The sequence below is a fragment of the Nelumbo nucifera genome, chromosome 8 (genome assembly GCF_055504915.1).
Source record: "Nelumbo nucifera cultivar China Antique chromosome 8, China Antique-T2T, whole genome shotgun sequence".
Taxonomy (NCBI): Eukaryota; Viridiplantae; Streptophyta; class Magnoliopsida; order Proteales; family Nelumbonaceae; genus Nelumbo; species Nelumbo nucifera.
This window is the reverse complement of record NC_142656.1, coordinates 13628566-13656089: the sequence shown is the minus strand read 5'-3', so window position 1 is coordinate 13656089 and position 27524 is coordinate 13628566. Positions and strand designations below refer to the sequence as shown.

Below are 27524 nucleotides of genomic sequence, written 5' to 3'. Positions count from 1 at the left end.
TGCTTCTTTTTCTTATGCTTTTCTCCCCACCATTCTTTCTTCTCCTTCCCTCTCGATTTCATTCTTCTCTCCCCTTCATCCTCTCTTTTCCCTTATCCTTGTTTTGTCACCACCGCTGCAAGTTGCAACAGTGGATTTAAACGCCTCTCTCACTTTCTTCCCCTCTCTCTTATTTCTCTCTCTGGTTCTCCCTTCCTCTCCGATTCCTACCCATCCTTCATATTGCCTAATTAGGGTCGGACCATTTTTGCTTCATGACATCGTAGAGACCCATACACATGGTGGAGTATTGTATTTGCCATAGGATGGTAGTTGAAACGCCAGAGAAGAGAGCAACAACGCCTTCTGTTTGAACAATCCAAATCCCGACCGAGAGAGGGCCGTGTGAGCAGACCATTCAAGGATGGCAATATTAACGGCAGGATTTCTAAATTCTAATGTGGAGAGAGAGTCCTCACCGTCTCACCATCGGACAAAAGTTGTAACGGTTGTTGTAGGCAACGATGTTTTTCTCCACTCTACGCCTATTGTGTTAAATATAGGGTCAAATAGTAATTTATGATGAGTATTTGACATCCTTTCTTAATGTAAGGGTAAAAATAACTTTTCGTATGTCTCCATTACAATTTAACGATGGCAATAATTAGATACTTTAAGAGAATATTGAAATAGGAGGAATATAGTTACTCAGTTTTCTAAATCTTAGGGATAGTTTAAGAAATTTGTCCAATTGTTTAATCTGATAAATGGGTTTTGGCTCTTTTTTTTTTGTTATATTTTATTTTTTATTTTTTAAAACATCATGGCTGATCCATTTAGACTAGACGGTTGAACCATTGACCTAGAAACGAGTGACCAAAGTGGTTCTCTTTTGGGCTGTTTTTTAAAGCCTTGCTTAATTGAGATCGGATCTTCTCCTCAAACCTGGATTGGGAACATCTCCCGCACTCATTTGTTATTATTCACGGGAGATGTTCATAATGCAGAGTGGATGTGCCTGTGAGGCGCCCATTGGTGAAGAGCAGATCCCGTCACTGCTTAATTGGTCTAATTTATTTATTTAGATTGGTTAGTTTTATTTATTTAAATTAATTAATTAACTTTGTTTTCCTGATTAATTTAATTTGCTTATTTAATTATTTAGTTTACTTAATGATCTTAATTAGTGGAATTTATTTACTTTGCTTAATTAATTTATTTAAATACTTTAAGGTATGAAAGGCAATTTTGAAAAATAAATCAATTTAAAAAAAAAGATCGGGAGGGTTGGGGTAACAATTAATATGAAGAAAATATTTGAAAAATAAACATTTTGATAAAAGTAATTTTGGATGTCCAGCCGGTCGGTTCAATTACCTGAACCGTTTTATCCTCTCCTCCTGGAGACGTGCGAGACCCACCGTCGCCATGAGCCCATGACTGTTGGAGGTTGCAGAGCTTTCACTTCTATGCGTATCTCTTCCTTCAGCCCTCCAATAAACCAACCCACCATCGCCTTCTCCGGCCACCCGTGCGCCCTCATCGCCAACTTCTCGAATTCTGCTTAGTACTCTCCCAAGGTACCAGTTTGTTGGCGCCTCATCGTGATCTTCAAAAGCTGTAGGACCAAACCTAATGCAGATGGCCTCCGTGAACTCCGTCCAAGACACCTGAGGGTGCGAACGGCGATACCATTGAAACCAGAGTACCGCCCCCCCCTGTAGGTAGATTGCCGCCACTTAAATTCTCTGGTGACTGGGTATTTCGTGAAAATCAAATACCTCTCCGCCCTATAAAACCACGGGATCGTTGCTAGAGACGGTAGGGAACTCCAGCTTTGGAAAGTTGCAGAAAGGACCCCCAGCCCTTCGGTTGCTCCCTTGACTGGAGCCCTCTTGATCACTGTCCCGGCTACTACCCTTTCTCACCTTCTCCTACTGCGTCGCCATAACCGACAGAGTCTCCTTCACCTCTCTCAAATCCGAAGCCACCTTGTGATAGTTCAGCTGCATCTGCTCCATCCTATCCTCCATTGTAGCCGATCTGGTGAGAGTTATCGGCTACTCACAACTCTACACAGGCTTATCTAATATGCACGTACTGATTATGAGTCCAGCACTCTAATAGCATGTTTGGATCTGATTCTCCTCATGAAAAGTTTCTTTTTTTTCTTACTTTCATTTTCGGGAAGCTGAAAAAATGAAATTGAATTCTGTTATAGTTGGCACAGGGCTTAAATGGAGACAGGAGACTACAAGTAGAGTACTTAATGACATCTACCAAAAGCTGATAAGGATTGTGAATTTGTGACTGTGGATATCTGGAATGATTAATTTCACAGCCCAGGTGATTTATTGATTATAACACATTTTTCGTATCCTTTGTTCTAAGAAAGCACTCACTCTTGTTCTGCAAGAAAGGAATCCATTTTTAAATTCCTGTTAAGTAATGATTTACTTACCCTTTAATAGTGGGTAGACTTTCAGACTTTTAGGTGTAAATTCATGCACATTGTTTTGATGAAAGCTGCATTTTCTTGTATGCTTAAGAAATAGTTGTGCTAGCCTCATTGTGGGTGGTTGACAATTGTACTCCTTAATCCAACGGTTTAATGAATTTTACCATTTCCAATTAAAAAAAAAAAAAGAGTTGAGCTACCCTTATAACTATGCAAGTCGGAAGGCATTATCTTCTATGTCTCCTTGTTAAATATGTTCTTACTCCTTGTGGGAAAATACATCATACAAAGCCTGTATTCTACTCAACAGACATTTGTTAACACTTCCTCCAGACCAAATTGTACCCACCAATCCTACATCTTGTCATTAATTCAATTTCCCAAGGTTCTATTCTGCCGTACAAGTTGCTTGGTTCTATTCTCCCAGTCCATTTTGGAGTCTGATGCATTGTGAGTAAACACTGAAATTACAAAGAAAAACACAAAAATTCCATCGCAGTCTGACTATGTTACCAGAGATAATCTGCAGTTATCTTGCCATTTTACCCAGCTTAAGTTTTTCTGCTCTAGAAGGACTGCTAACAAGCTGGCTCCTTGTCTTACTTCTCAGGTGTCTATTACCCTATTTTGTAGTGATGAGCTTGGCCCTAGGCCCAGTTGGTGGAACTCTATCCCTCTGGATTGTGCTCCTTATTTTCCACCTTGAATGAATGATATCTATTCTTTCTAACAAAAAATGTAAATCAGGAGAATCTTCGTAGTTGTAAGATAATACTTTAGGTTTTCCGTTAAGATGAATTAAAAATTATGGAATTCAACCCTAAGTATAGTAGATCATAAATTATGTTTCTCCTTCAAAAGTTAGCAATCTATTTCTTATCACATGCATTTTACTCAACCGCTTGTGACTCTATTAACAGCTTTAGGTAATGTCAATGAGAAGCTAAACAGAAATGGCAAATGGTATTCCTTATCCATTACGCATGGTAGCTTCTGCTGCTGCTATTTTCTTTGGGGGAGTGTTTACTATGTCACTTGCATCTTCTGTAACCATTCGAGCATTACAAGCTACTTCCGAAGCAAAACGGGTAAGCTTATTTATTTATTTAATGCTAATATCAAGCTTTCTTGCTGATAAAAAAAATGCCACTAATATCAAGCTTTAAAAGTAATGTCATGCCTAGCCAGGATTCCTGAGAAGGATGGAGAATGTTACTTTCTTCTTTGAATTATTTATCCTTTTTTAAGATGGATACTTTGACTTATTTATCTATATGTTGCAAAGTTCCCAGTGAAGCCTCCTGAAGCAAGGGAGCCTTCTTGCTCTGACAGAGCAATTTACAGGAGCAATGAGAAACCCACTAACAGTTCTATTTCAGCCATTGGAGGAAGATGTGACCCTCACAAACCATTCACAAGATTAAAGATGACCTGGCCTGGTCATATCTCCACTGCCTAGTTCAATGCTTCATGTAGATAATCAGGAACCTTCCACCTAACAAATTTTTTAGTGGACAAGAAGAGATTACATATTTCCTGCTCCACCCTTTGTTCAAGGGACAAGTTTCAGTCTAGAAGCCCTGCATATGACAATGCAAAGACATTTTGGGGCATGCTAAAATTGGGAATTATAAACTTGAACTGTTCAACAGTATATGGTGGGACATCAAATCAATATCTATCATAACATGGCTGAAATAGGTCATCTAGACTCTAGAGAAGAATTTAACCCATTTGGATATTGAGTTCTAGTTCATCTCCTTAACTTAATTTTCATAGGAAAAGTCAACTGGTTGACAAAGAATTTGGCCAAGTAGACTGAATTTTAAGTTCTACCACACACAAGGGAAATTTTAACCAGCCAATATATAGTTGCCCTCACATATTTTAGATGTAGGATGACTAAATAAAATTTGTGGAGATTGATCCATGTACTGCCAGAGGATAAAAAGAGAATGCAAGAGACTTGAGTTGGTTAGCATCTGGAGTCATTCTTCCAAGTCAATGCACCATTTGAAGTTAATATTATCCCAAAATAACCTCCCTCTCTTTGAACCTCCTTTTTCTTTTGGATTCTGTTTTCACAACTCTCTACTTTATTGTGCTTAACTATATTTTTCATTTTTGGCTTCTGTAGAAAAAAGTCGCAATGCCGTGTGGAGTTTGTAAAGGAAAAGGTTTCTATCCGTGCAAATTATGCAAAGGGAAATCTACAATAGAATGGTCACCTTTATATGATCCTGTTGTCATAAATCCTTGTCTTTGCCCTACATGTGAAGGAAACAGGTCTATACTCCTCCCTTTTTCTCTTCTGGTATATGCTACATGACTTGGGCTTCTCACAAATTAAATTTGGTCAAAAACTTGGAAATTTGTCAAGATAGTTGAACTCCATTATGACTCAGATAAAGTCAAAGAGGCTTGACTTTCATGAATTGATCCCATACTGAAAACCTCAATCATTAAATGATCTTTCAAGCATTGAAACTCAAAAAGAGGTTGTAGACTGAATTTGATTCTGAGTTTTAAACCTATGTGCATAATCTTATAGGTTTGTCATGGTTTTACAGGGTGCAACGCTGTCTAAACTGTCTTGGAAAGGGCTACTTCTAATTTAAGAGGTGGAAGTACATTCTTGTACCCTTACATAATACTCCCAGCCTGTAACAAGGACTGCTTATTGCTAATTGTTGCCCCAGCATGCTATATCCGTTTTTATTGCTATTTTTGTGTTAATACATGCCAGACTGCAATTCTGCAAAATGATTTTTCTTGTTGCATACTACTATAGTTGTTGTAATTGTAGCCTTGTAGGTAGTCTCTTTTATATGATATTATTATCAGTTTATCACTGTCCACAAGGGTGTTTTTACCTCTTTGCCACCACTCTCTTCTGATTGTTTCAGATTTTAATAAAAAGTAGAACCAGTGGAAATACAAAGATAAGCTACCCCAAACAAAAATAGGAGGTACCATCCAAGCCATCCACCGAATAGGGTTCTTCTGGATTGGTCACCTGTTCAATCTTCCATTAATCCATATCTACCCTGTATCCCACCAATGTTTTAAAATGCGGAGGCATGACGCAAGGTGTTCCACTACCTAGAGGCGTGAGGTGTAGTTCAGAACGCAAGAGGCGTAAGCCTCCCAAACACAAGGAGGTGTAAGCCTCCTTAAGAGGAGGGGGGTTAGGAGGAGGATGAAGAGGAAGAGGGGATCTCATTTTTTCTTTATTTTTAATAAAAATCTTTTAAAACACATCCCACCTTTTATTGGTGTTTCTCTCAGGGCCATAAGTGAAACTGGCCATTTTAAGTTTCAATATTTTTATATTAAACTTTCCCAAAAAGAGCTTTGTTTGGGCCTTGTGGCAAGGGTTTGGGGGCTCAAATTTGCCTAAATATATACAAACAGTAAGTGAGGCCCCAAAGTTGATGCCACAACATTCCTTGATTGTTCATCCTTCACTAAATGATTCAATTAGCAGACCAACATGAAATGCTGTCATTTTCCATCTTTTTTTTATCAATATCATTTTACATCATTTCCTTACCTGAGATAGATTAGAAAAGAATAAGGTTATGTGCATTGAAAAAGCGTGTCCACATCTCTTTCTCTGTTTTCCTTCTTCCTATGAACCTGACAGTCATGCAATTGCATTCTTTATGAGAGAAAACTTTGGTGTGACAAATCCCAGTCTGATGAGCTTGCCTGCAATAGAGTCCTTGAATCACTAAAAGACAACATGTCCACAAACTCTCCCTGCTTTTGTGCAAAAACATGTGTATGTTTTATCCTTTTGTGATTTGAGGGCCACTGGTTCTAGCATTGCTCCTTTAGGAGGTGTTTGGTACTGTGATTAGTAAGTCAATTGTATTAATGCCACATGGGTGTTAAGATCTCCATAGGCTTTTTCTTTTGGCTGGAAAATGTTCAGTCAATAATTATAATACTCTGCATGGAAATCCATATCAGGTGTATTTGAAGAAATGTCAAATTGACACTTTTTCTCCAAGAGGAAACACATTTCCCATTAAACACGTATTTTCCACTGAACAGGATACAAGCATGAAAGATGGAGAGTGCATCAACCCAAAACGCTTCAAGTTGAAACACCAACAGTGCTAAACACAACCTTAGTGATTCATCATCCACTAGAAGAGCTAATACCTTATTTCATCCCTATTAGCCCCCTTCTATTGTCATCCCAAAGAACTAAAAAGTACCCTCCAAGTGATTGTTTAAGAGAAGGATCCATTGCTCATCTATAGTCGCATAAAGGTTCTGATGTGTTAACTCACTCCATACAGGAGGTTTCAGGCTCTAAAGACATGATCATTAATGTATGAGTGCATTGTGCAATTATGAGAGGGTAACAAAGGATATTGAACAAATTTGTTGGAGGAAATTTGAGGGGCAGGCTAAGCAATTGCTCCTAGATCAGATCATTGTGATGTGTGATTATGAAGTTATGGACTGGTTGGCTCAGAAGGGCAGGAATAGTGACAGTGAAGTGTTAGAGATCAGCAAATAGAGCAGCTCATGCTGCCTCTCAAAGGGGTTTATCTGAATCTGGTTTTTTACAGGGTGTATCCCAAGTTGGTTAGAAGCTGTTTTGGGTGAAGACAGCAGGGGTGATAGGCTGTTGCTTCTTGAATTATTGTCCATCATTTCTGAGTGTTTCTCTTCTGTTTTCATGGTCCTGTTGTTAGGTTCTGAGTCTAGTGGTTCAGGTCTTCTGTTTGTTTTGTTGGTTCCGAGTCTTGTGTTGAGTCTGGTGCTGGTTCTTTTCTTTGTTGATCTCTGTTTTCTTTGTTTCTATTGTATTGGTTTGGTTTTTTGAAATGAAGAGTCAATTTGGGAAGAGTACAAAATACAAATATTTACAGCGCAAAACCATGGAAACAGTATTTCTAAACCTTGTATTTGCACTCTTCCCAAACTGAGCCAAAAGTCCTTTTAACCCGAAAGGGGGAAGGGGGGAGGGGGGAAGGTGTGAGCAAACAACGTCAAGTGTGAGCACAACGTACAGAAAAATCTGGCTATTGATATAAGTTGAAACATGGGCCCCGAGATCCACATCAATCCTGATGGTTTTGTTTGGCTGTTTGGCTTTAAAAGCTTATCATGGGCTCACAGAGAAGGTTTTATCTTCTCAAGCTGAACTTTTTCTGTACTGGATCGAGGAAAAGAATTTCATATCAATCTCTTTGGAGTAAGGCTTTTTACCCTTAAAACTTTTCCATGAAAACGTCCAAATATTCAAATAAATGAGGAAAGTTAAAAACATCCTGCACTGTTTGGGAGCAGAGCATTCTGTACATGACAGTTACCCCTTGCAGTCCCTTGCTTATCTTTGGCTAAAAAGAATTTTCTGTAGGGGCCGGAAAGGCTTTGACCAGTCACAACCTCCGTGAATTTTGATGAAAATCCATGTGTTTGGTATCACTTTTATGATGCCTGTTTGTTGGTTCTTGGTTGTAAGTTTTTTCGGTATCATGGTTTTCCGGTATCATAATTGAAGATAACAGAATATTTTATTAAAAAGGAACAAATAGCAGAAGTTGCATGGGCGTCTTGCAATACATGTTGGGAACATCTTTCCATAACGACTACCGAAGATGCTTCCAATGCACGCTGAGATGTGCGTGTGTGGGGCACGCTCTGTCGGGTGCCAATCTGAACTCTAAATACCAAACTGCTCACAGAAATAGGCAGACATAAGCCTAACAATTCAAGGCCCTCTGCCAACATATTGACACTCCTTGGAACCAATTTGAGTGAGATATTCAAATTGGCACCTACGGATTGATCCATTCTCACCATAGGCCTGAATTGCAATCTCATAATCGGTTCTCATCCAATTGCAATTGCCCTCCACTTCCACGTTCCTCAAACCCCCACAGCACCATTAGTTTTAGACTCTGGATCTCCTGTGCACGATAATTCTGCCCACGTTTATTCACAACACATTACCTCTGTGGATTGGGAACATCTCCCCCCACATAATACTATGTAGGAGGATGAGATGTTCTCCATGTATAGTTGCAATATTATGTGGATAGACATGGGCAAAGTTTGTATCGGCAGGAGATCCGGATTCAGGCTCACACACACATGCAGGCAGAATTTATATACAAGACAAGAACACCATTTAAGATTACAACCTAAAAAACCCCACTATTGAACTATAGGCCTTTTCTTGTATATAAATCCGTTGAACCTCTTATTCCTTTTTAATAATCTCACCATGCACTACCAACGTGAATCCCAGCAGCTAGCTGAGTCTATTGAAAATGTTCAAGAAGGTACCAGCGATGCTACACATGATGTCTAGGTTACCGTAGCTTTGCACCGTGTGATTGACCACGGGGACGATCTTAGTCAATGTATAGATGCAATGGTTTCCATCTCCGACAATGGCTCAGCCTAAACGATCATCCCAGAACAAGCTTAATGCCATTACTAACTCCAAACTCGAACCCAACGTTCGGAATCTGAATCGTGACTCCTCGTCATTCTTCCAAGCCACCTGTCTGTAAGCAATGCATCTCTATCTCTCTCCCTCTCTCTAAAATGCTTATTGCCAACATCGTTCGCCGCCTCATCAGAGACCTTGATTCCGTCGTCCGGTTCACGTGCATGAATGCCAATGTCAATGCAGTCTCCTCTTCGCGAATCGCGATGGCGTCACAATGGTGACCCGGCCGACACCTGAGAACATTCATGGTATTGGTAGGAAGTGGGACATTTCGATTTATGCATGGGTGGGTGTCCATGCAATGAACCAATCCACCATTGATTCTCATCATCTCATCATGTTTCGACTTTCAACACTCCTCGTTAATATATGTGACCGTATTATGGCTTAATTTTTTCAAATTTGGCTGATGAACCTTCCTTCCGGGAAAGTTGACCTCGACCGTTTTCTTTACCATCCAAAAAAATTATCCACTAAACAAACCGGATGTCCAGACTCCAGTAGTCTATATGGGTCATGGGTCATGGGTGTGCGCCCATCATTACTTTCTTCGTTGGTGGTGGTTTTGACGGAGAGAAAGCAAAATAAAACCCTTTTTTAAGCCGGCCATCATCAAAATTCAGAAGCGGTGTAAATTGTAATCGAGTCGAGTGGAACTTGGGCGCGTCTTATTCGTTTCACTTTCGACTTCAATTCAATTCTTTTGTAGTCGAGTTTGAGTTTGAGTTGAAGGTAGACGTAAACCCCATAACTTGTACTATGTACTGTATGGCTGCTCAATGACAATTACCTTCTTTAACTTTCATTCCAGTTTATTTGTACAAACACAAATATGTAGACCGCAGAACTTTATATTTTGTATATATTTGTATTTATGTTCCTTGCAGAGCCTGTCCATTTGGGTCTCCAAAACTGTTGGTATAGATGTTTACAAGCAGATGATCAATGATCATTGTCCATTAGTGTAAGTTTTCATGGCAATCCGCCAACAAACATCTATCATAACAGTTTTGAAGACCTACACTCGCAGTTTATGACTGTTGGCATAGAGTTTCTTCAAAGAATGAAAATGAGCAACATGGACCATGGTTATTTTTCATATTGCAGATTACCTCAATTTTTGTGTTATAGGCTTATTTTTTCATTCTAAAAAAATGAAGCCCATGACAAGAATTTTGTAACCAAACGCTCTAATGTTATTCATTCTCTTGCCTATTCTTGGTCAAGATGAACAACAATTAAAAAAAATGAGACCGAAAAGCAACCAATCAAACATGCCATTTTTTTCTTATTTGTTGAAAATGTAAAAAAGAACTTTTTCTCCACCCAACCAAAAGTTCTCTCTCTCTCTCTCTCTCTCTCCACACAAAAATTTATTCCTAAACAACCTCCCCCACTATCCCCAACTTTCTCTTAAGTTATTTCTAATTTAGTAGAGAGTTTCTCCCCTAAATTATCTCTGATTCTTACTTATCTTCTCCCTCACTTTTTATCTACATCTATCTAAAGAAAGTTTGAATTAAAAAATTTAAGAATTATTTAAATATTCTAACATATAATAACTTTGAAATATTTATTAAAAAGACAAAAAATATAATTGATTTAATATTATTAATAATTACATATTTTTACAAAATTCATCACTAAATTATGTACAAATAATATAATTATGATTTTCTAGATTATTCAATCTAAATGTTATTCAAATAATAATATAGTTTAAATAGTTAAAATAACAAAATTATGTATTAATAATACTATAATTTAATGAATTATTAAATTTAATAAGTAATTAATATTTTAAAATTTAAATAAATAAATAATATTGTAAATAACAAATTTCATTTATACCAATTAATAATTATAGAAAATAACTTTCAAAAAAACATTATTTATTAATATAATTTTAAAATTTTTATTTTTATTTATTATATATTTATCTATAATAAAATTAATATTTATTGTATTTTAGTAATTATTTATTGTTTTTTGTGATAAATATATTTTCAATAATTATGTAAAAATCTATTTTTGTTTTGTTATTTAATAAAAAAAATTTCAATAATTATTGGAGTTTAAACTACTGTTATTTAGATTTTTAAATTTAATTTATTGTGTATTTGGTTATACATTTTTAATAATTATTGGAGATTAAACTATTGTTCACGGGTTGGTTCATTTCAGTTGTAGGTTATTTGGCCAACCAAATCGACCTGGTCAAATTGGGGGGTTGGTCACTCAAGTTATATCGATTTGGGTCAATTTTTTGTTTGGTCGGTCGGTTCAAAAGATTTAAACTTAAAAAATTAAATTTAAATTAAAAAAAAATACAATGGCATTATTAAAAATTAAATTTATGGTATAAACTATTTTAAACTAAGAAATATTGGCATTTTCCACTCTCGTATTAAAAATATATATTTAAAATATAAAATATTAATATATATCTATGGTCGAGTCGTTAGATTTTAATTAGTTTACAAATGGCCAAAGCGAAATTGATCCAACCCAGCCGGATAGGAAATTGTTGAACCAAAACCGACTATAAATATTAGAAATCGAGTTGGTTAGTTTCATTAGTTTGATTCAGAATGGCAACGGGGCCGAGCAGGGATGAGGAATCTCTCCCCATCCCCCATCCCTACGAAAATCCCCATCCACGTCCCCATCACTATCCCTACTAACGGGGACAAAGTTATCCCCATCCCTGTCTCCACGGGGATCCCCACTCCCCATGATCTTTATAATGTCAACTATTATGTTTTTGTTTTTATTTTATTTAAAAAGTAAAAATAAATTAATTAATATTTACAATCATATTATAAAAAATTAAAACATATTCAACCATATTTTTAAAAATATTAACATATAGATGTATGTGCACATATATATATATAAACTAAGTGTGTGTATATATATATTAGTGGTGATCGAGGTCCACATGGGGCAAGGAGTTCTCTGCCCGTCCCCGCACCATCCCCACCAATGGGTGTGAAAATTCTCCCATCTTCGTCCCCGCAAGCGCGGGGGGGGAATCATCCCCATCCCCGTGGGGATCTGCCCTGAATGGGGTGGGGATGGGGATGGGGAAAATTTTATATGGGGAGAGCACTCCCCGCCTCGTAGGGACCCCGATCCCCGCCCCATGGGATCCCCACTACTATATATATTTATATTATGCATACCTTATATATGTATATATGTACACATACATCTATATATTAATATTTTTGAAAATATGGTTCAATATGTTTGAATCTTTTATAATAGTATTGTAAATTTTAATTATTTTATTTTTATTGTTTTAAATAAAATAAAAACAAAATGGTTAACATTATAACAAATCATGGGGAATGGGGATCCTCGTGGGGACGGGGATGGGAATTTTTGCGGGAACGAGGATGGGGAGAGGTTCTCTGTTCCCACCACGTCCCATTGCCATTCTTGTCATTTGGGGCAGATCCCCACGAGGATTAGAGAAATGGAGAAAATTGTCATCCCTAAGTTTGATAAACAACTCTATCTAAACTTAATTATTGTTATTCTTTGTATTTTAAAAGTAGTATATAAAATATAAATGATTATTAATTATTATATAAAATAATTGTATATAAGGATACCAATGGGTCGGGTTAGATGGTAAATCCAACTTGACCCAACCCTATAGGGTTGGGTTAGGGTCAAGTATATTTGGTTTAGGGTCAGGTTAGAGTTTTGATTCTTTGACTCGAGTCGAGTTCGGGTTTTGATTGACCTGCCCCCATAGGGTCATGATATCTTGCATATATATTAAGTATTCTTGCAATTTTTTGACTTCTAACTTTATAGGCTTTATAATTTATTTATATATTGATTTTGATTTTCTTCTTTTTTATAAATGAAAAAAAAATAACACCTTAAAATCTATAAAACAATTTCCTTATTTAAATTAATGTATTTTAGGTCTTCAAATGTGTTAAAAAATACATTTAAAACTGTACAAGTCAATTCGGGTCAAAATCGAGTTAAACCCTATATGATCAGGTTGGATTCAAGAATTATGTATTTTTAAGTTGGGTTGGATCAAATTCAGATTGGAGTATTGGAGAGTTGAGTTAGGATTGAGACAAACCCATATTAAATCCAACTCATTAACATATATACTCTTACATGTTTCTATTGTTTATCGTGAATGCACGGGTTAGCGCTAGTAATATTCCACTACCTTTCAAAATAACTAATATTCCATCAATTCGAATTCAGCCAAAAAAATATATTCTTATATTTTATATTTTTTAATCGAATCAAACTCACTAATTAATTTTATTGATTAATCCGAGTTATAAATAATTAATAAAAAAAACTTACCCTTCGAACTCGATTAACATCCAACTCCATTTGATGGAATCCATAGGCCACCCCAAAAAGTCCAAAAAAAAGATTTTATTCTCTTGACTGTCCGTTTTGCCCTCACCTCAGGTTTGATTTGTAACCTTTTACCATGTTATTCTGTTTAAATACTTTTCGATGATAAAGTTATTTTGGTAATTTTAAACTAGGGAAGCCGGCTTTTTTCCAAAAAAAAAAAATATTTACCGCCGACTTAAAATTAAATAAAATTCATAAAGTTTGTTGAGACTCTCACTCCTCAACACCGCATGTGAGAAGCCGAGCCATCCACGTCAGCATAGAGATGCCTTATAAATATACCACATAATTTCTTTTCCTTTCTCTCTTAATACTCTCTCTCCCTCTCCTCTCCTCTCTTCTCTCAAGCGTCGTCGTCTTCTTCTCCTTCCTCAGGGGAAGGAGCCCTAAAAGGAACTACTATCTTCTTCCTTAACCTGCTCGAAGCTGCTTCCGACTGTGTCAACTCAATCCCAGCAAATGAAAGCGATTGCCTTTGACGGACAACGGATCTAATTATCCAATCGTTTCCGGATCATTGAAGGCTCTGGTAAACCCTATGTACAGAATACTTTAGTCCCCGTTTATGGTTTGGATCCGGTGGGATCCGGTGGATTTCTGCTTTCCGTCGGTCGTTCTAGTCTCGGATTGCTTTTTTCTGGGGTTTGGTGTTGGGTGTTTCCGTTCGTTTCCCGTGTCTGATTAGGGTTTCGTGTTTGAGGATGGTACCTTGTATTGCAAAGGAAGAAATTCGGATCTTGTTGTTGTTTGTGATCGGGGTTTCGCAATTGGTTTGTTGTTTCGAGATGTATGCGATTGGTGTACATGGTTGGGAATTTGATGTGACGCCTTTCTTTTCTTTATTTCATACTCTCACTTGGAAAAGGAGAAAGAAAAAACTAAAAAGAAAAGGGAAGCTTCGTTACACGGTTACAGTGGTGTTGATCTTTCAGCCTCTTTAATTTGAGGAACTATATGAAAGCTCCACCCAATAAATATACTTTTGTTAGTTTGACTTTTAAATTTTGAGTCTTCAATTCTTGTTCCACCCACCATCTTCTGTGGATTTTAATTCGTTTTTCTTATAATTGTTTGACTAGTCGTGGATTCACTTCTATTCTCAATCGGGGGAATTTTTTTCTCTCTTGTATTCTCGTATTTACCCCAGACCTCCTTAATATTTTATAAAGATGATGGGTTTTCTCTTTAATTTCCTTTGTATGTTTTAGATTCAAATTGAATGCGATTGTGATGTGTTGGGATATCAGATTCGCTTAGTATTATCTGCTTTACTTGTGGTTTTTTGGGCGTTTAGTCTTTAGTAAACGAATACTTAAAGAACTGCTTTTTGTGTTGATATGATGTTATAGAAATTCAAGATTTCAATTTGCCGCTGTTGCTGCTGCTTCTTCTGAGATTAAAAGAGTGACATTCTGTATAGTTAGTGTTTGGTGATCGTATCTGAAAGTGGCAGAATGCCGAAGGAGAGAAGAGACCGTTCGCTGTCTTCTGACAGATCTAGGGCTTCTCCTTTTCCTTGCAGCTCTAGTCGCGCTAGGCGGTCTTCATCCAAAAACCATTCGGAGCCCGCGAAAGATGTGAAAGAATGGGAAGAGGCTAGGTCTTCATCCAAACAGCCGTCGGAATCCTTAGAGGATGTGAAAGAGTGGGAAGAAGCTAGATGCCCTGTCTGCATGGAACATCCCCACAACGCAGTCCTCCTCCTCTGTTCTTCCCATGAGAAGGGATGCCGCCCTTACATGTGTGATACAAGTTATCGCCACTCGAACTGTCTTGACCAGTTCCGCAAGGCATTTTCACAGACCCCATCAGCAGAAGCAACACAAAATGAGGCTCTTCAATCGAGCACGGCCTCTGGTAGAGTGACCTCGGCTGTTGCTCCAATGGATATACAAGAGCAACCAGGTGGAGAACTTGACCCCGAAGACACCAGTTTGTTCTGCGAGGGCGAATCGAGTACGAATCTTGTGTGCCCACTGTGTCGCGGGAAAATAAACGGGTGGGTTGTTGTGGAGGCTGCTCGCCGGTTCATGAATGCAAAATCTAGGAGTTGCTCGTGTGAGACGTGCGATTTCAGTGGGACGTATACAGACCTCAGGAAGCATGCAAGACTAGTACACCCCCTTGTGCGGCCATCAGAAGCGGACCCCGAGAGACAGCGTGATTGGCGGAGGCTAGAACGGCAAAGGGACCTTGGGGATGTGGTCAGCACGATTCGATCAGCACTTGGGGAGGAGATGGGGATGGGGGATGACGATTTTTTGCCTTTTGGAGGAAGGCTGCTCGTGTTCTTATTCTTCAGCGTCCAGAATGGTTCCAGTGCCGGTAACAGCAGCTGGTCTGGTGCCTCAAGAGCTCGAGGGCAGCCAAGGAGCCGCCGGAGAACAACCCTGTGGGGAGAGAGCTATGATACAGACAATGGGTCTCCAACCGCAGAGGGTGACATCGAGTCATTGGAGAGTGTGTCGCTTCTGTGGCGACGACGACGACGACGGACATCACCAGATAACGAGCCATGAAAGTGAACAGCCTCATTCCTATGTGTTTTTGCTCGTCAGCTGGTCTGGGTTGTTTCAAAGGTGAGGTGACACCTCACTCGATGCTTTTTACCCCCTGGAATATCCTATTTCCTCTCACGTCGATCGTCGTTGCCTTGTTTGACTGTTTCATGTTTACAAAGTGCAAATTTTTTATTGAATATATGTTGGCATTTCAGGGGAAGGGGGAGGGAGGTCGGGAGGAAGCAATCAAAGCTAACTTTCTCAACTCTCACTTTGAGTACGGAGACTGCTCAGCAGAGTGCTGAAACTGTTCTGGCTTGAAGGGTTTTAGTGATGTGATATTATAGACAAAAAAGATTAGCAACGGAAATAGAGAAAAAACCTGAATCTCTGAGTCTGAAATTTATTTCTTACCATCAATTGTGTTTTTCTTCAAATATTTCATAATCCATTTAGATGTTGGCCAAGGCATTGCCGAATTCTGTTTCTGTTTCTGTTTCTGTTTCTGTTTCTCTCTCTTTCTCTTGTTGCCATTGAAAATGTATGGATTGTTTCTGAGAGGTGGGCATTAACTCTCTGTACTGGACAGTGAGCCCCTTGTCCTATTTAAACGGCATCAGAGGGTGTTTGAGAATAATTGCAACCTGAGTAACTGGGGGGGGGGGGGACATTACCAAAAAGCAATGGAGATGTCGTCGTTAACAAATATCAATTGGGATCTTGGGGTCAAGGCTAAGAGTAAGACATGAGTTTTATCAAGTATTCAAGTTGTAGTCCCAAAGGACAGTTATTGAACAAGCCTCCTGTTGCCAATCCCACAGGTAACAAACTATTAGTTGATAATTAACTATCCCAATCCCACCCCACCATGCATAGTTATGGAATGTTGGGTAACATATGCAGACTAATATCTATATTCTTTTTCCCTACACGATACAACACTTACATTTTGTCAAGGTCTTTTTCCAAAACGTTTTGAACACAGAAAAGGTTCACAAGTTACAACATACATCCTCATCCAATCGAGATTGTATTAACAGCGTTTTAGCCCGTTACAAACAAGGTTACAACTTACAAGCATTTTTTTGGTGGGATGCATTGTACAGCTGAGAACACACATGGGATGGAATTGAATGTGGCGAGTGGCGACAGAGGACTGGTAATTGCCGTCCAGGGCCTACATAACCTTAGGGAGGGACAACACGCCAACCACCAAAAAGGCAATAATATGTTAAAAGATGTCTTATCACATGGAGTAGTAGAACCTCTGAGTTCTGACCACCGTCCAAAAATGCATATCGTAGAAGCAGTAACTCTTGGACAGACCCAGAGCCACCCAGACAGTGGTTGATGGGGGCCCAGACTCCAATTATTATTATCGTGGGTATGTAATAAATATAGTATATGGACCCGAGCCAGATGCTCTTGCATATTTGCTACAACATCCTGGACTGCTATGCTTAAATATGCCATTGATATTATATTTCGAACTCCTGCTTGATATTTTAGAGTCACCGAAAGAGCTTTTCTTTTATTACTTCTTCGTAAACATGGAAAGATTTGCAGTTGCAATTCCCTGAAATTTTTACTACTTTCTTGTTCTTTTAGCACCCGTCTCCATGTTTGAACGGAAACGAGGATTCTCGCCCCTGATCCTCAGCAGAAAATAAAACAAAATTCGAGTCCTCTCAAGTCTCAACCCATTGATTCTTGATTGATACAAGCTCCATGTGTTCAGAGAATCCCACCACGGCTTAGTCTTCTCATGGATGTATACGAGGAGTTACACACTTGTGGTCTTTGTAGGCCTAATCCTCGTCATCCGGGTCCCAGCTCCTAACTCGGCTATCATTTAGCTCAGTTTGGAAAGAGTGTAAATACAAATATGTACGGTGCAAATATATGTATACTGTTATTTTTAATTTGCACTATACATATTTGTAATTGTACACTTTCCAAGGCTCAGTTTGGAGGGTGTATAAATACAAATATGTACGGTGTAAATACATACAAAATACAAAGTTTCACTCTAAACACTTGTATTTTATACTCCTCCCAAACTGAGACTAATGAACATTTGCTCCTTACTCCTTAGGGAGAGAAACGATACTTCTGAGTTCTGCCGATGGATTAAAAACCATTAGAGAATAGGAACCTTTAACTTCATAATACGTGGCCATGTTTTGCAATGCTGGATATGGATTGTCATCCACTCCATTCCTTCAAGGATCACATATGGACTCCTCAATAACCAGGGTTGAGAGGACTCATAACGAGTTATTTCGAGCTTACAACAGAGCATTCTGCATTTTGTTTTACTCCCCGTACCCAAGAAGAGCAAAAAGGAATTCCTCACGGATTGAGGGTATTATAAGAGTAATGGACACTTGGACAGTTTCTTTGAATTGTTGGACCTTTTTTTACTTGGCATGATCTTTCAACCATGAGCTTGCTGCAGACAGTCATCCAGTTTCTGTGTTTTTTAGTGTGGTTGTGTAATGTCACGGCATTGCCTTCGCGTTGCCTCCTATCGTACAAATTAGATTATGGAAACAATCTAATTATGGATGATAAAGTACATTGGATTAAAATCATGCCTATCGTACAAATTATGGATCATGGAAATAATTACTTCAGGAAAAAATACAAAAAAAAAAAAAACACCAACCAGATGACTGGGATAATAAGGCTTTGTTAAGTTATTACAGAAAACAAGATCAAAATTCAGGAAAGCTAACACTAGAAAACAACCTTTTACAAACGGGGAAAATTGCCTTTCATTCAGATTTCTATGCACCCTCTGTCAATTTCAGAAATGTAATCAAAATTGAATAGCTGGCCATCAATAGATGTTGCACTTATCAAAATGGGGAGTGTTGTTCTCAACAAGGATGACTCCCAAGCAGAAAACTCAGTCATAAAGTACACAAGGCCACCAATAAGAGCTTAGCAGCACAATCGACAACTCGACCACCTCAGTATTGGTCACCTCCCAAGTACCCTTCAGCTCACCGTAAGTTTTCTAACATCTTTAACTCTGTAAATCCAGTATATCAAATATAACTTCTAAAATCCAGGGTCTCCCCCCATCTTCTGTCAGAACTTGGGCCCATTTGAAAAATTGGAAGAACCAGAATAAAATGGCATTTCTCAAGTGGGAAAATATAGATCAGATGAAAGTATAGTTCTGTTCTTGCAAATGACCCAGATTAGGGATAGCCGGATAGGCAACCAGCCTAAAATGCAATGCCCAAAAGGTGGTATCCAGAAGCAACAAAATGCATAGTGCAAAACTGCAAATCATGTATCACAAAGCATTATTAGTAGAATATGTACCTCTAGTAGAACACATGCAATAGATAAAGCTTCCGTGGCTTATTGATAATGAAGACCCCTCCCCCTTTTCCTTTATTATCTCTTTGTGGTGGAGGGATACCAATTCCATGTGTATGAGGTGCATGGTCTAACTGCAAATTTAACTGGAATTTTAATGTGCACACTGTGAAGTCAGGTCATCAGATTACCAGAATATCAAACCAACATTGTTTGACACTGAATGCATGATGACAACCAAATGACAAGTCAGTTTTAGCCCAGAGTGAACTATTCAACATAAGTGAAATTACGAATCCTGGAAATCCTTGAAAAGGTTTGCCAATACTTAATCTACTTCTTGTTCAACTTAAAATTGGAAAACCTAATCATAGTTTGCAGGAGAAACCTTTTGCCAGAAGGCACCCGGCAATGCTAGAACAACCTTACAATCTGCAGAAGGCAACTAGTAGGGGCATGTGGTGGTACTTCTAATTTGCTGTTTTTGGTGGTGGATTATAGGGTGGGGTACCATAGATGTGCAGAATGGTATGATTCTTTGCTTATTGTCTTGGTAGTGCCTCGGGTTGTAATCACTACATCTTTTCCTTTCTTAAAAAATAAATTCTTTTGTATTTACTATAAAAAAACTAGCATACTAATATCTGTTGCAAAGAAATTAGCTAGATTAAGTGTGCCACCAAAGTTCCATGCAAATATAGTCACAGTTTTATCCATTTCAAAAGGTTTGGACTTTTCATTTGCTTCTAAACTTTTGGAAGGATACTTTAACATCATCAAGGTAACTTTTCGAGATGGCCCACCTGTTCTGCAGGGTTGCAAGGCAAAAAGAATATATTTTAAGGCATCCCTTTCACAGTGTATTTAGGAATGAAATAAATTGATGAATTTTCTGGGTGGAGTACATTCACGCATGGACACCCTGAAAATATCTCTGGTTGGCCCACCTTCTATGAGGGTCTCAAGGCAAAAATATTTTAGAATGCATCATTTTATGTTCTTTTTTAGATATCTACAGGGAGATAGATGGAAGAACCTTTAGGGCAAGAAAATATCAACAAGGAGGTTATGTGTCAAGTACTAGATTTTTTTATTCTAGACTGGATTTTTAGTCCTTATACAGCCTGGTTTGTGAAGGATATTAGTACAAATACAAATATGTAGAGTGCAAAACCTTGTATTTTGTATGTATTTAGGCTCAGTTTGGAAGGAGTACAAATACAAATATGTAGAGTACAAAAACTTGTATTTTGTATTATTTTGTATGTATCTGCACTGTACATATTTATATTTGTACTCCTTCCAAACTGAGCTTTAATAACACTTTTTGTTAGGGTATTCCATCATCACATCTCTCATCCTCTAAATCTTTTCTGTAGTTTTATTTTAATAAATATTCTACAATTAACAATTTACCATTAGAAGCATTTTTTAAACAAAAAGCAAAAAAGAATCTTGAGGAACCTGGTGTTTCGTCCACTCGTAAACCTTCTTGCAACCACAAGAGTTTTCCAGCAAGCATTGAATGGACATAATATTCAACTACTGTTTCAAGTCCTCAGCCTATTTGTATTTTGTTCTAATAAAATAAAATAGGAAGTTTGCAGTGTCCAGATTGCCTTGGAAGAGGAAAACTATGAAGTGACACACTGACACTGCAAATTACTGCATAACAAACGGACTTGTATAGACACTTTAGCTTTAAATTATTAACAGATGATTTACTAATACAATGGTAAAAATAAACACGGAAGTGTAACATTGAAAACAATAACTGAATAAAAGCCAAGGAATCAATCACTAAACAAAGAAGAAAATACATGAATCTTACACCATAAGATCCACATAACATAATGAATAGTGTAGACATTACAGTATTTTCCACAAATCTTACCATACATGTCTAACAATTTGAAAGGCCAGCATCAACTCTTAGCACCTGTTGAGCATATGTATTGAAGAGTATACTCATTTGAAGAACAAGCTTCTGCCAGATCCTGATGTGACCTAATAATTGCCTTTTCCAAGGATCTTAGAGACGGGCGCAGGCTTCTGGAATTCTGTTGAATATGGTGACCATGGGCTTTGCAGAGTTCCTGTGGCACAAAGAAGCTGATGAGATTTTTTTTATATAGATATAGCACGCGTGCAGTGTAAACTACCATGTCTAACACAAATGGCAGAAAGTCCCAAAACCACAGCCATAAACAGACCTGCCACCATTTAAGAATAAGCTCCAAATGTCGAGAGTTTTCCATATGATCTGCAATTGCCTCAATTAGCCTCTGCAAATATCTGAATGGGATTGAAGAAACAACAGCTAGTATATCAACTGGATTCACAGAAAGAATGCATTTCTTAATAAGAGCATCTTCATTTAGACGAAGGCTAAGCAATAGCGCTCTCGCAGGTTGATCTTCATTAAGAGCCTCATCAACTGCCTGTTTACAATAAAGAGAACATTAAGGTAAAAGCACAAATACAAAAAAAGCACATTCAGAAGCTCATGAAATGCCAAACAGAAAAGATAGATACCTCTGGTGTGACATCAATATCAAGGTCAGTTGGATCAAAGACAAAAGATTCATCTATAGAATACACCAGGACTCCCTCTGTTGTTGCTGCTGCCCAACACCTGCCGGTTGGTGCTATCCTCAAGCATTTTGTTCGAATAACTGTCCTTCCACGGTTTGGCATGGATCCCGGTAAATCATACCCCAACTTTGCTCGGGTTTGTTGGTCAATGCCCTCCTCTACATCACTATTCTCATCATCAATCAGATCCAAAGGACCAGCTTCTGTCATTTTTTTGGAGTTTAAAAAGTCTAAAACTCCATCCAGAGAGAGATTATGTGTTATCTGAAACCTTCTCAGCAATACCTATTATATAAAATGGAATAACCGAACGTCTTAGTTGACAAATACTGTAGTAGACACAAGCATTTTTCGTATAGGAATCTGAAATCTCACGAGCAAGAGAATAAAAGGAAAAACAGTAGAAATCATCCATTATAGTCGGCTTCATTAACATGATATCCAAAACAGTAGTACAAGAACCAGTCACATGCAATCAGTGCATGTAAGTACATCAGCAAGAACACAGATTATCATTGTTAAGTGTTAACCTTTCTCTCTTTTTGCCAATCTGTCTATATCTATTGCTAAGTGATTTTTTTTTACTTTTTGAAACTGCTGCCATAGCAGCTCCAGGTTTTTTTTTATGATCCCCTCCTTGGCCCTCCCACCTCTAAAGCTACCATCAGTGATTTCTAGGCTAAAAAAAGGAATATATCAAAGGTTGTTACCTCAATAACCAACTTGTTGCCTCACATGTGGCATGGCATGCTTTTTTTCTCTTTAAACAGGATTTACTTCTTTTTTAACTTTGTTCAATTGTATAAATAGAAGTACAAAGAAATAAGCTATACATGTATTTAAGACAATGAAGATCTGCTCTACATCCACCCCCTGTTTACTCCAGACCCAATTAGACTATTTACTGGAGTTCAAATCTCCGGATGTGCATAAAAAAGGCCATTAATGCATTACCCAATGTTGGTCTCAGCTATCTGGGGTCCTGAGAGGATGGACTGGATATGGACCCAACCTCTGCCATTACCTAAAAAATGTTTTCCTACAACAGTTACCATGGACGCCTCCCAAAACCCTTCCCCCATCAAATCCTGCCCACAAGGCCTACCTACTGCTTATCAGGAATTCCCATACACCACAAGACCCATGGGTGATGGGTGCCAAGCAAGATGCCATCAAACTGTAAACAAATCTCTTGACAAAAAGGTTGCTCTTGAATCACTTTCCCAATGGATGGAAATGACAGGATAGAACTGCAATAGGATATCCACATGCATTTGTCAAGTTATCAACTCATCTTCACAGTATGACATTACCCTCCTATGAACCTGGGGGTAACATTTTTTCTATTGTTTTGTTATTGTTTAACTGACAGTTCAATTATTCAATCTGCAAAAACTGTCAAATAAAATGGGAGCCAGATATCTTTTTGATTCACCGGTTCACCAGTTCAACCTTAGGGCAACAATTCACTAGCTTCTATTGTTAAATATGTTGATTCGACCATCCGCGAAAATGCAGTTAATGAAATAATCAACCTAGGAAGGCTTCTGGATGCCAGGTCCACTCAGAGTCAAAAGGGTTCCACATCACCACACCCTCATAATCAACTATAGATGCACAAAAAACATATAAAGAAATGCATCCTGAATGGTAAAAAGGCATGGGAGCTAACCTGGTCGGCAACATCATACATACAAATGTATTTGCTACTCCCTCCAGCTAAAATGTAACTCCCATCAGCAGAATAACACAAACTGGTAAAAAACTTCCCTGAAGTTGAGTTAGCTGCTGATCTTCGATCAGTCATGAGTCGCCCACCTGCAATGTCCCTACGACCCTCAATTGTATACATTAATACGCCATCTATAGGATCCCAGAAATGGATTTGACCATCTAATGTGCTGCAAGCTAATTGCTTTCCATCAGGACGGTAAACTAGTGTGAGAACATCATGTGTGTGAGGAAATGACTCAACAGCACCTTTTCCATCAAAAACATCCCACAATCGAACAGTTTTGTCCCATGAAGATGAAGCCAATATAGCCTACAGGAAGAAGCAGAATATCTTGTTAAAATGTTAAGCATTACATCACATAAGAAGAAGCAACAACGAAAAAGTTATTTCTGCCTACTAGTAAGTAAAATCTCCCATTAACATGGGAATGGTACACTTGGATTGGCTTCACATAATCCTGTGACTAATCTAGAGTCACAGCAAAGCAACATAACTGAATGTAAGGAAACATTATGACAACCTGACATAACTAGACTTAGATGCACTTACATTTGTAGGCGAAAACATCAAACCATGAACCGGCCCTTCATGACCACTAAGGACATCCAACAATCGGCCAGTCTTCATTGACCAAACAAAGATCTATAAATTTAACAACAAACTCTGTCAGGAATAAGAATGCAGAGCTGCCTTAAATATCAATAAAGGAAAGTAAATACCTCAAAAGAATCTAGAGTTCCAGCACAAATAACTTCACCACTCTGATCTGATGCCAAGGAGACAAACTGCCTAGAAGATGGAGTGGTAAATGTCCTGAAGTTTCGGTAGCGGAACAAGTCCCAAGCTCGAACAGTACCATCCAGAGATGCACTAAGTAGACAATGGTTACCAGCCATAAAGTGTACTGCTGTGACTGCATTAGTATGCTCAGAGAAGGTTACAAAACAAGCACCTGATGAAACTGTCCATACCTGGTGCAAGGAAGCAATAAATCTGCTGACCAAGCTCACATACAAACTGATGAACATACATATAAATACAGGAGGAAAGGTAAACATGTGTCACAGAAATCCAACCAATTCACTCAGCCTTCTAAACCTTGACTATACATGTTATGCATGCATGCAGGTATATATTATTGTGCAAAATATAAGTATAATTGCATATGGAGGATTAGCATCAGATAACAAATAAATGACAATGAGAATACCATGAGTTTCACTTATATTATCATTCACCTTTATTTTGTTATCATCCGCTCCAGTGGCCAAAAGTTGTGAATCAGGTGAATAAGCAAGGCAATTAACATCAAAGTAGTGACCCTGCTGTTTCAAAATATAACTCTCCGATCGCCACTCCCACACAAGCAGCTGTCCAAGTTTTGCACACCCAAATGTCAACCAATTCCCAAGCTCGTTAAAAACAGCAGTTGAGATCTTCTCCCTTGATATCGAAAGCAAATGAACGCATACAAAATCAGGCATCTGATAAAGCCCAAAAACGCCATTAGAGAACCCCACAACTACGAGATCAAGACCTCTATGATAATCGCAGGCTGTCAATTTTGCTGATGCCTGAGTAAAATAGTCTTTCTTGGACAACTCCCACTTCCCTCTATGAAGAAATCCGCGTTCTTCATCTAAATTGTCGGCATGATCATCAATATTCTTCCTTTTCTTAATATTGCCATTGGGAAAGCTCACCAAATCACTGTTCGCGTCTCCCTGAGGTCTTAGCTCTGGTGTGCCCGGAGAAGGAGGATCAGAAACTTCCCCCTTTAAATCGTCAGTTTTCTCTTCATTGTCATTGTAAGTCCAGCTGAATAACGCGCAATCACGTGAGATTGTATAAACCCTAGAAACCTTATTCAACTTCTTATCAATGCAGAAGAAAGCACCAGTTATGGCATCCCTGTGCCCTAAAAACAAAAATGGCTTATTAAACACATTCAATTTCTTCAAACAGAATAGTCTCACCGTCAAATCCTTTGAACCAGCAAGAATATAGTTCGAATCCGGGCTCCAATCTAATGACGTAACTGTGGCATCACAATCGGCAAAAGTTCGAATTAACTGAAACGGAAAGAACTCCTTACGGAACCCAGGAGACCGCCATATCTGGAGCAATTTACCGACACCGAACGCAATCAACTCCCCATCGGGGCTGAACTTGATTGCAGAGACAGGCTTCTTAAACGACATACGATGAAGAATGACTCGACGACGTAAATTGATGAATAGACATCTAAGATTTTCGTCAACGGATATAAGAAAGTTACCGTCGGAAGAGACAGCAATTCGGGAAATGTTGGAGGAACTCTCACAGGGTAGAGTGAATGTTTCGGACTTTATCAGGTCGGTGACCGATATTCGATTGCCGACGGGAGAGATAAGTAGAGAGTTGCCGGAAACAACTACATTTCCTCCTCTATAAGGAGCGCCAAGAAGGTTCTGAAATCGGAAATTCATGGCTTCGATGTTCTGAGCTTTGACACTCCTGCAAACCGGTGAAGAACGAAGAAGATGTTTTGTAAACTAAACCCTAAACCCTGACCGTTCTGGTTCACTTTTAAACCCTAAAACGAAGAGCTCTCTGATCGCGCGGTTTTGCGGGGGAAGTTGAACCGACCCATTAGCTCCAGGCGACCCGAGTCACCCGACACAAACCCTTTTAGGCTGCATTTGGTCAGTGCACGCTTATTTGCACTAGTACAAATGCATGTGAGTGCAAATGAAAAGTATGCAAATTTTGGTTTAATTTTGTTTTGGGTGTTAATTTAGGTGCTGTTTGACAAGTCTTCTTTGAAAGATCTTCCAATAGATCTAGCAAACAAAAGATGATGTGAGATTTTGCATTAAGATCTTAATAGCCTAAAGACTGCTTGGTTAAGACGCATATTTTCATGTGAAGACGCGATGAAAAAAGTCAAAAAACTCTATTTGGAGCTTCTTGAATAGCCCAAAATGGGCTTCGTATGTCTTTTTGAGTGGCATTTTTTGGCAGTTAGATCTTTTCCCAACCAAATAGGAAAAGACCAAAACGTAGACCGCTAAGCTTTTAAACTATCGATAACCCACCTAGAAAGACGCGCCAAACGGGGCCTTTTGTTTCATGTCTTATTTTACTTCATTTGTAATGCAATCAAACAAAACAAGGTAAAATTTGAAACAAAAATAAACCATATATTTACACCCAAATACTTTGTAGTTTGCACTACCATAGTTCTACATCAGTTCAAATAGATTTACATTACAACTAAACACAACCTTAGGGTCACCCGTGCTAGGTCATCACAACCTGTGCAAAGAGCAAAACCATGTCATGTCGATACACGGGACCAAGACCGGCCGTACCTCCCTCCATTGGGATAATTTAGGGGGTTGGCCTGGCACGGCCCATGGTCCAAGCCCGTATAGGCCCGTGCCATGCCACAAGTCTAGACCGGGTAGGCTATAGATTGTATCGTAGGCTTAGGCTGAATTGGGGCAAAAAATCCTAAACTTTTTTTTTGACATTTTGATTTTTTTTATTATTTTGTTCTAAGTAAAACTAAAATACTTAATTTTCCTTTGAAAACAAATTGAAAAAATAAAAAATCTAACAAATAAATGAAAAAAAAACTTACCAAAATACAAAATAGACAACAAATTGGAAAAAAAATAGGAATTTTATTTTATTTAAAATATAGAAAATACAAAATGAAAATAAAAAATACATTGTTGAAAAAAAACAAATAATTTAAATAAAATTGAAAAAAAAACACTCCATATCCTTGACTTTAATCATTTGCTTCATCAAGTGTAGTAGTGTCATGCCCTCCTTTGTCTTGTAATTTAACTTCAACATCCAACAAATCTTTAAAGTATATGTCTTTTTATTGTTTCTCATGGAAGGGCAAATGTTTGCTCAAGTGGCCAATACCACCATTGCTATTGAAGCTAAAGTCAATCATACATTTTTGACAAACAACTCTTTTTCCCTTCCCGACCTTTTTTGGCAAAGTCAATCCTACATTTTTGGCAACCTCCTCTACTT

At 38.2% G+C, this 27524-nt stretch overlaps 3 protein-coding genes across 8 annotated transcripts; 2 read left to right on the top strand and 1 right to left on the bottom strand.

The window, feature by feature from the left end:
- The first annotated feature begins 1346 nt into the window (after positions 1-1346).
- LOC104592363 (plastid transcriptionally active protein) lies at positions 1347-5294 on the top strand. 3 transcript variants are annotated; one of them, XM_010251702.3, is made up of 5 exons: positions 1347-2025; positions 2201-2325; positions 3358-3525; positions 4575-4723; positions 5008-5294. In XM_010251702.3, the coding sequence occupies exons 3-5, from the start codon at positions 3391-3393 to the stop codon at positions 5048-5050; spliced, it is 327 nt and encodes a 108-aa protein (XP_010250004.1). In that variant the 5' UTR covers positions 1347-2025; positions 2201-2325; positions 3358-3390; the 3' UTR covers positions 5051-5294. The 3 variants fall into 3 exon arrangements, with proteins under 3 accessions (XP_010250004.1, XP_088750045.1, XP_010250005.1); XM_088893919.1 differs by having other exon boundaries at positions 1353-2025; positions 2210-2325; XM_010251703.2 differs by having other exon boundaries at positions 1353-2109.
- An 8335-nt stretch (positions 5295-13629) lies between these two features.
- On the top strand, positions 13630-16314 carry LOC104592362 (uncharacterized). 2 transcript variants are annotated; one of them, XM_088893309.1, is made up of 3 exons: positions 13630-13854; positions 14675-15904; positions 16042-16314. In XM_088893309.1, the coding sequence occupies exon 2, from the start codon at positions 14780-14782 to the stop codon at positions 15842-15844; it is 1065 nt and encodes a 354-aa protein (XP_088749435.1). In that variant the 5' UTR covers positions 13630-13854; positions 14675-14779; the 3' UTR covers positions 15845-15904; positions 16042-16314. The 2 variants fall into 2 exon arrangements, with proteins under 2 accessions (XP_088749435.1, XP_088749436.1); XM_088893310.1 differs by having other exon boundaries at positions 13631-13854; positions 14848-15904.
- Positions 16315-19082: 2768 nt separating this feature from the next.
- PWP2 (periodic tryptophan protein 2) lies at positions 19083-26051 on the bottom strand. 3 transcript variants are annotated; one of them, XM_010251699.3, is made up of 8 exons: positions 24728-26051; positions 24209-24460; positions 24039-24131; positions 23427-23798; positions 21695-22039; positions 21373-21600; positions 21054-21255; positions 19083-19119 (listed from the first exon to the last, which is right to left on the bottom strand). In XM_010251699.3, the coding sequence occupies exons 1-7, from the start codon at positions 25955-25957 to the stop codon at positions 21085-21087; spliced, it is 2691 nt and encodes an 896-aa protein (XP_010250001.1). In that variant the 5' UTR covers positions 25958-26051; the 3' UTR covers positions 19083-19119; positions 21054-21084. The 3 variants fall into 3 exon arrangements, with proteins under 3 accessions (XP_010250001.1, XP_010250002.1, XP_019052420.1); XM_010251700.3 differs by having other exon boundaries at positions 21059-21255; XM_019196875.2 differs by lacking the exon at positions 19083-19119 and having other exon boundaries at positions 20842-21255.
- Positions 26052-27524: the final 1473 nt, after the last annotated feature.